This window comes from Ammospiza nelsoni, chromosome 29 (assembly GCF_027579445.1).
Source record: "Ammospiza nelsoni isolate bAmmNel1 chromosome 29, bAmmNel1.pri, whole genome shotgun sequence".
NCBI lineage: Eukaryota > Metazoa > Chordata > Aves > Passeriformes > Passerellidae > Ammospiza > Ammospiza nelsoni.
The window spans coordinates 1,313,052-1,322,099 of NC_080661.1; the positions used below are offsets into that span (position 1 = coordinate 1,313,052).

The following is a 9,048-nucleotide window of genomic DNA, read 5'->3' on the forward strand; positions in this document are numbered from 1 at the left end:
CAAGAGGCCACTGTGACTCTGCAGGGCCCTGTGGAACCATGCAGAGCATTGTGACAGAGCAGGACCTGGTGTCATGATGGGGCCATTGTGACACTGCAGGGCCCCATGGAACCAAGGGGCCAGTGCTGCTCCTCAGGGACTCCTGGAATGAAGGAAACATGTTTGACATCGTGGTGGCCCTTGGGACCAAGAGGCCATTGTGACACTGTGAAACCAAGGAGAGCATTGCTGCACTGCCAGACCTCATGGAACCAAGGATTCACTGTGACACTGCAGGGTCTTGGGGAACCAAGGGCCATTGTGACACTGCAGAGCCCAAGGATGTGAGGGATTTTGTGACATCAACGGGTCCCATGTAACCAAAGGCACATTGTGACACTGGGAAGCCTCATGGAATCATGGAGACTATTGGGGCACTCTGGGACCTCATGGAATCCTGGTGACACCAAGATGGCTGTGAGTGTGGATCTGCTGGAGGGTAGAAGGGCTCTGCAGACGGCCCTGGACAGGCTGGATGCACGGCCCAATCCAAAAAGGTGAGGTTTAACAAGTCCAAGCGCCGGGCCCTGCATGTTGGCCACAACAACTCCTGCAGCTCTACAGGCTGAGGACAGAGTGGTTTGACAGCAGCCAGGCAGAAAGGGACCTGGGGCACTGATGGACAGCAGGCTGGACATGAGCCAGCAGTGTGCCCAGGTGGCCAAGAAGGCCAATGGCTCCTGGAGTGGATCAGGAATGGTGTGGCCAGCAGGAGCAGGGCAGGGATTCTTCCCCTGTCCTAGGCACTGGTTGGGCAGCACCTCGAGTGCTGTGTCCAGTTCTGGCCCCCCCAGTTTAGGAAGGACATGGAGGGGCTGGAGCGTGTCCAGAGAACGGCAACAAGGCTGGTGGGGGAACTGGATCACAAGTCCTGTGAGGAGAGGCTGAGGGAGCTGAGGTTTATATTGGAGAAGAGGAGGCTCCGGGGAGACAAGGTGGTGTCAGGGCACAGGTTGGACTTGATGATCTCGAAGATCTTTTCCAACCTCGCTGATTCTGGGATTCTCTGAAACCACCCTTGGAACAGTTGCCGAATGAGCCCTGGGCCTCCTCTTCAGCAGCTCCAGCAGCCCAGGTCCCTCAGCTTCTCCTGCCAGCCCCAAAGCCCATTCTGTCAATCCTGCAGAGCCTCTGCAGCTCCTCCTCACTGCCCAGAACAGGGAGCCCCAGAGCCAGACACAGCAGCCCAGATGTGCCCCCCTGGCCTGGGGTGCCTCTGGCAAGGGAGCATCCTGCTCCCCAAGGGATGTTCCCATGGGGCCAAGTCAGGAACTGCAATGGGGAGTGCGGCCAGAGAGGAAAGGGCAAACAGGGATGGGCTGTTTGCAAGGGAGGAAAAAAGGCTTGGCAATAGGAAGAAATCTGTAGCAAGGAAAAGCAAATAAAGCAAAGGTGAAGCCAAGGAAATGCTCAGGGCAGTTTGGGGGTGGCTGCCAGGCAGCCCTGGCTCTGAGCAACAGCACCTGCAGTGGGACAGGAAACTCCCAGCTGATGGGAACAAACTTTCTGGCTGACTGCAGAGACCAGGACAAATCTGAGTGGTTTCCCTGGTGTCCCCCAGCCCTTGCTGGCCCCAGGGGCTGATGGCATTTGTGCTCCCTCAGGTTCATGTCCCCACACCAACAGCATGGGGGTGCTCCTGCCTGCTGTGTGCAATGCAAACAGGGGCTGCTGAGCCTGTGCTGCCATGTCTGTGCCTGCAAGGATGGGGCACCTGTGTGAGCTGGGGGAGAGGCCAGGGCTGCAGAGAGGGGGGATGTTGTTGGCAGCTCCATGAGGATGCTCTGGGACGCTGCCATGGGCTGTGCAGCGCACTGAGGATGGATCAGTCCCTGCTCTGCTGCTCCTTCCCGTCTGCCCCAGGGCCCTTGCAGAGCCCCAGCCATGCTGTTTGCCCCCAGCCTGCCCACGGCCAGCCTGGGGCTGCTCACGGGGCTTTTCTGTGCTGAGCACTGGCCTGGGTGTGTTCTTGAGAGAGCCCTGGCCTGAGGCGTCAGCGCTGCCCCAGCAGTGCCCATGGCCTGTCCCTGCTGCAGCCCCAGCACTGCCACCCCCAGGGCTGTGCCAGGCCCCGAGAGCACTCAGGCCCTGCAGCAACACCAGGGCCACCAGGGCAGCGGGGCAGGGCCATGGCAGCAGCACTGGCAACACCAAGTGCTGCTGCTGCTGCTGCTGGGAACAGCTGCTGGGCTAACACTGATCTGCCCCCAGCTCTGCACACAGACATTGCTGCTGCAGATCCAGAGAAGGCAACAAAAGGGCATCTCTGCAGAAAACTTTGCTGGGAGATCCTTTAGTACCTTTAAAGCCACCAAGAGGGCAGCCCCTCATTGACACAGGCTACTGCCACGAGAAAGGTGGAGAAAAAAATAGAGAAATAGTACTGAGAATTAAAATTCTTTGCTGACTATATTAAGTAAAGCAAAGCAAAAGAACCTCCAAGATGAAACCAACAAGACATATTAAACATGACTTTTATTACAAGTGATTTGCAGAACTGGGCCAGCAGTTTAATGTTGCTGAATGCATCCTGTCATCAGTCTCCTCACTGCTGCCTTGAGCTCCTGGTTCCTTAGGCTGTAGATGAAGGGATTCAGGGCTGGAGGCACCACTGAGTACAGAACTGACAGGGCCAGATGCAGGGATGGGGAGGACATGGAGGGAGACTTAAAATAGGCAAATGTGCCAGTGCTGAGGAACAGAGAGACCACAGTGAGATGAGGGAGGCAGGTGGAAAAGGCTTTGTGCCGTCCCTGCTCTGAGGGGATACTCAGCACAGCCCTGAAGATCTGCACATAGGAGAAAACAATGAACACAAAACAACCAAAAAACAGAAAAGCACTACTTATAAGAGGACCAAATTTCCTCATGTAGGAATTTGAGCAGGAGAGCTTGAGGATCTGAGGGATTTCACAGAAGAACTGATCCAAGGCATTGCCATTGCACAAGGGCAGGGAAAATGTATTGGCTGTATGCAGCAGAGCATTGAGAAAGGCACTGGCCCAGGCAGCTGCTGCCATGTGGGCACAAGCTCTGCTGCCCAGGAGGGTCCCGTAGTGCAGGGGTTTGCAGATGGAGACGTAGCGGTCGTAGCACATGATGGTCAGGAGAGAAAATTCTGCTGAAGTGAAGAACACAAAAAAGAAGAACTGTGCAGCACATCTTGTGTAGGAGATGTCCCTGGTGTCCCAGAGGGAATTGTGCATGGCTTTGGGGACAGTGGTGCAGATGGAGCCCAGGTCGCTGAGGGCCAGGCTGAGCAGGAAGAAGAACATGGGCATCTGCAGGTGGTGGCTGCAGGCTACGGCGCTGATGATGAGGCTGTTGCCCAGGAGGGCAGCCAGGGAGATGCCCAGCAAGAGGCAGAAGTGCAGGAGCTGCAGCTGCCGTGTGTCTGCCAATGCCAGCAGGAGGAAGTGGCTGATGGAGCTGCTGTTGGACATTTGCTGAGGCTGCACATGGGGACCTGTTCAAGGAGAAAAAGACAGTGAAGAGTTGGAGGATATACCTGTACCCAAAATCAAAGCCAATTCCCATACACCCTCCTCTGTAATACACGGACATGGACTTTAGTTTTTTTGAGTTTGGAGGTTTTCTATATAAGCTCTCCCATATCCCTACTGCTGCTCCTGCATATCAGAAACCTCCTTCATATCAGAAAGCATTTTTGGTGCACTCAGGGAGAACAGAGAAAAATCTGTGATGCAAAGTGGAGTCTGAGGGGAGATGATCCCTCAGCTCATTCTGTTTGGCAGTTGTTTGGGCTTTCACTGTTCTCAAATGGAGGATGTTCAAACTCCCACATTTTCCTTAAAGCTCCTCAGGTACTGCTGAGAGCAGATGGATCCACCACAGCCCAGCTCCACATTTGTAGCCAAGGACTCACATGGCTCATTTCACTAAACCAGTAGCACTTCCAGTGTCACAACACCTCTGCCTTTCCCCATCAATCTTATAACTCAGAGATGCTCTAGGACAGGTTTGAACCCTGGATAGAAGCTCCCAGCTTGGACGGAAATCTCAGGGAGACTTCAGGGTCCTTATGATGGCACTGGATTGAGAGAGATGCAGCTCCTTCCCTGGCTGCACTGACAGCATTGCCCAGAGCCAGGCACTGGGGACAGTGTCACCCTGAGCCAGCTGTGCCCCCTGCCAGAGCCCCCAGTGCTGGGCAGCTGCTCCCAGCTCTGTGCTCTGCAGAGGGAACTGGGCCCAGGGCTGCAGAGCTGCCCCACGGCTCTGCTGCAGCTCTGCCTGCACAGGAGGGGCTGCACGCCTTGGAGCCCCAGCCCTGAGGGCAGAGGCTTGGCTGAGGCACAGGAGGGAGGGGGCTTGTTCAGAGGGAGGGGCTGCCCTGGAGGGGATCCTGTGGACATCTCTAAACGCTCCCTGCCACAGCATTGCTGGGGTTTGTTTTCTCTCCTTGCCTGATCATCTCTCTGCTTCCTGCAGATTTTCCTCCTGCAGATGTTTCCCTGTGCCTGATCCCTCCCTGCCAGCACTCACAGACCCCAAATCTCTTTGCACTCTCCTTTGCCTGGCAGAACCCTGGCTGTTTGCAGGGCGCTGGCTGGGGGCAGGTTCTGTTTGCAGCTTGGAGAAAGGACAGCTGAGACTGAGCCTGATGGCTCCAGCAAAGGTGATGCTGGTGCTGTCCATGGGCAGAGTGGCTGAAAGCACATTAGGGACCACTTGTGAACCTATTGATCACTAAAAATAACAGTTTGGATGTCTCTGGCACTTGTCAAAACTAATAATAGTATTTCGGAAGCAACATTTAATATTTATCCCTCCTCCCTGCAATTCTCCAATAGCAGGAAACTGAATACCTACCTAGTCTTTGAAAATTTCCTCATTTTTGTAAAATTCGTTGTTTTGGAAATGTTCAGTGACTGACCAGAACCCCTCAGCATGACAGAGCTTCATGAGCATTTCACCTCCCCTGCACCACAAACACCCAGAGTTGTACTCACAGAGTCTGTAGGCTTTGGGATATTCCAGCTTTAGGAGATCACTCCAGGAGCTGCAGCTGCATTGTCCTGCAGCCAGAGGTTCCTGTGCCAAGAGCTGGAAGTGATTCTGTCCCAGGCACTTCTCAGCACCTTCTCAGCCCTGACTGATTGAAGCTCTCTGTGCCTCTGTGCTGTGCCCAGGGTGGCTGCAGGCAGTGCCCCAGCCCTGCTGGGCTGGCAGAAGAGCTGCTCATCAAGAGAAATGTGCTTTTGAAGCTCTTCTTGCTTACCAGGAGCTGCCTCTGTGCCAGGAGCCCAGCCCAGCTCATCAGCACAGACACAGCACAAGGACTTTAATGAGCCTCTGGGGCTTTGTGCTCAGGCCCTGAACATCAGTCCCTGAGAGGGAGCTGAAGAAACCTCTCCAGAACTTCAAGTCAGAATCCAACTCCAAACTTTCTTGGACTTTTAATGGGTCCCACTGAGGGACATGACCGAGAAAGTGTCCCCAGGCCCCAGGCAGAGCAGAGAACTGCAAGCAGTTATGACAGGTGGGGACAAAGAGAAGACAAGTCTTGGTGCCCTGGGGCACAGCAGGGTCTGTGCCACCAAGGGCTGGGAGGAGACACCTTGTCCTGATGCCCTTGGGCCTCCTGGCACAGCTCCAGCCAGGCTGGGCACTGTCAGCCCCTTGTCCTGCCCTCAGCATCCCCCCCTAGCCGACATCCCAGTGGCCTCAAGGATCTGCTGGAAGGAGTCCCTGGGGAGCCTTGCTCAGCAATGGCCCTGGGGGCTCCTTCATGCTCACAGAGTTTTTCAAAGGACTTTGGGCTTTGGCTTTTGCTTTGGAGTCTCTGCGAGGTTTATTGCAAACATGGCCTCCAATTATCTGCTTTGAGCCCCTTGAGAGCCTTTGTCAGTAATAACACTCAGTAGGCTCATTGATGCTTCATGGTACTTCAGTTATTTTAAGGTACTTGGTGTTTCCCTTTGGATGCAGACTCTGGGAGCGGTTTGTGCAATCATGGCCCCAATTATCTGCTTTAATGAGTCCCTGGAGAGCTTTGTACTGACACTTAGTGGGGCTCATTAATGCTTTGAGATACTCGAGTTTTTTAGGGTACTTTGCATTTTCCTTTCCACGCTGAGTCTCTGAGAGGTTTTATGTGCCATCCTGGCCTCTAATTCTCTCCTCCATGAAGTCCATGAGTTGTCTGTGTTGCAGATGGACCTGAGTGGGACCCATTCATGCTTTGAGACACTTTGGGGTTTTCCTCTGACTTTGACTCCTGGAAAGGTTTGTGCAATTTTCTGTCTGGCCTTGAGGTTCAAGGACTCAGCTCCAAATGCACCTCAGGGCTCATTAGGATCAGGCAAGTCTTGACAAACCATGGCTCTGCTTTGGTTTCCCTCTGGTCTCGTGCAGTTCATCAGAAAGTTTTCTCTAGTGGTTTTGGTTTGCCAATTTAAGATTTGTCAAATCAGTTTCAGTTCAGTGTTGGCTAATTACCAGGGCACTCACTATAATATCCTTATTCATTTCCTGCTGCAAGATTGGATTAGGAGAAAGGAAAAGCAGGCTCAAAGCTTTTAAAGGGTATAAAGAAAAGTTTATTACCAGTAATTAAAGAAAGTGTAATAAGAATCAGAACAAAATTTTCAGAACACTTCCCCACTCCGTACCACTTTTCTTTCTTACCGAGAATGTAAAGAGACAAACCCTAAACTTTTCAGTCATTTTACCACCTCTAGAATAGTCTTTCTTCAATTCACTTAAGGAGAGAAGTTCCTCTTGTTAATGTTATGGAGACTTCAGTTTAAGAAAACAGTTGTCTTGTGGCTTTTAATTTCCATGAATAGTAGCCACCCAGAAAAATCTGTAATTGCGAAGTCCCTCCACCTTTTTCATAGCTTTTTCCACAGTTGTGTTTATGGCCCATGTCAACTAATAGGGTATTAGTTTTTAAGATAAGCTGTTTAAGAGCGAAGGTTCTCTTCGACTATCTCTAAAATCATCTTCATCTGACTGTGACAGAGCTGTCAATCACACAGCAGGGGCAGTGCTAACCCAGGTCCTATTGACTGAGGTGTCAATCAATCCCACAACAGGCACTGTTGGTACCTCTGTGTGTGTCTTTCTATAGATCTTTGTCTTGCTGTTTTTCTCTATTTCTTCTCCTTCTAATCCTACTTACTTGGAACATTTTTGAGTAAATTAACATCTTCAGGGTTAAAGGTTTTAAGATTAAATGGGCTAAGTTATTCAAGTTAATGTTATGATGAGAGGTTTATGTTGAAGTCGATGTTCTATTAAACCCTTTGCCAAAGTTCCTTGATTGCCTACCTTTTGCCAGTAAAATTTTGTGTAATTTTGATCTCTTAGCTCAGTTGGTTTGTGCATGGTGCTGGTATCACCGAGGTTGTGGGTTCAATCCCTGTGTGAGCCATTCCATTAAGAGCTGTACTTGATGATCCCTGTGAGTCCCTTCCTACGAGGAACTTTCTTTGCATATGGCCATGTTGAGAATATCTGGTTGGTGTTTCTCCTGTGCACCAAACTGAAGTCAAGGATTACCACCAGCATTTCAGTGTTCTGGGGTGCAGGCTGCAAGCTCACAATGGCCTCTTGTTTTCATGACGCCCCACAGTGTCACATTGGCCCCTTGGTTACATGGGCCCCAACAGTGCCACAATGATCCCCTTGGTTCCACAACTTCCCACAGTGTGCCACTGGCCCCTTGGTTCCATGAGGATCTGCAGTGTCACACAGGTTTATGACATCTGTCCTTGCTGCCCCTCACATCCCACTGCCCCAAAAACAGCCCTGAGCCACCTGTGAGGGACAGGCCCTGCTGTCCCAGGCTGGTCTCGGGGCTTGGTCTTTCTGCTTCCCCCAACCAGCCCAGGCCTTGCTCAGCACTGCAGTTCCCAGTTCAGCCTTTGGCTGCCTGCAATCCTGGCCTCAAGGATCTGCTCTCAGCAGTCCCTGGGGAGCCTTTGGCACTCCCTGCCCTCAGTGGGGCCCTGTGATGCTCCAGGGGACTTGGAGTTTTGCTTCTGACTTCTTGAGCACCTTCTTCATCCTTCTCTCAGTGCCTGAGGGTCCTGACTGAGCTCCAAATCCACAGTGGGGATCATCAAAATACAGAAAGCTCTTGAGGGCTCTTTCTCTTCCTTCAGTGATCTTCAAGTCTCCAGGGCTCGTGCAGCTGAGTGGAATGAGTGGGGATTCTTGTAAGGAGGAAATTTAATGCACATCACATCAAGTATTTTTTTATTTTCCAGTTCAGAGAAGAGCTGACAGAAGCATTCCCTGAGTGATCTTAATGCTGAATGTCTCCTTAGGAGGTCTGGGCATGGAGAAGAATGAGCCCCTTGAGGGTTGATCCTGTTTGGACAAGCTGCTCCTCACCTTCAGCCTCACCATGTCTGTCATTGCCCACCTGGGACTGAAATCCCTGTGCCCTGCAGCAGAATCTTGTTCCCTGAGCTTGGCAGCTCTGTGTCCCAGCCCCTTGCACCATGTCCCACTTGCTCTCCTCAGGGCTCTGCCTGCACACATGCCCAGGAGAAGTTTTCCTGTTGGGAAGGAAAGAATGGAAAAGCCTGAGCAGGTTTCCTAAACAACAAACCCCACTCAGGAACCACCTGCTCAGTCCAGGCTTCCTGGAATGGTGTCACCTTTCTCCAAGGGATAGTGTGAGCAGAAATTATCTCTGGAAGCAGAATTCTCTGAGTCTTGCAGCTGAATTCTCTGTCCTTGTCCTTTCCCTGGATCTCTGTTGCAGATGGAAGCTGCTGGTGCCATCCTCACCTTTAACATCTCTCTTGAATGCAAACAGATTTTCCCAGCTGTGTTAAGCAGGATTTGCTCACTGTTAGCATAAAGAAAGAGAAATCAATAGCCACACTGGTCAATGAATTAATGAAGGGAATTGTGTTACTTAGAACCAATGACCAATAAATATTTTGCTTGTTAAAAAGGTATGGATTTTTTAATAGACACGTTAAATTTTGTAATACAAATATAGAATAATAGTATTATAAATAGGAAAAA

The 9,048-nt window shown here is 51.5% G+C and overlaps 1 protein-coding gene across 1 annotated transcript; it reads right to left on the reverse strand.

The window, feature by feature from the left end:
- Positions 1-2,549: 2,549 nt before the first annotated feature.
- On the reverse strand, positions 2,550-8,427 carry LOC132085196 (olfactory receptor 14J1-like). The gene is made up of 2 exons (XM_059490564.1): positions 8,404-8,427; positions 2,550-3,320 (listed from the first exon to the last, which is right to left on the reverse strand). Exons 1-2 carry the CDS (start codon positions 8,425-8,427, stop codon positions 2,550-2,552), a joined length of 795 nt encoding a protein of 264 aa, XP_059346547.1.
- Between the last annotated feature and the right edge of the window lie 621 nt (positions 8,428-9,048).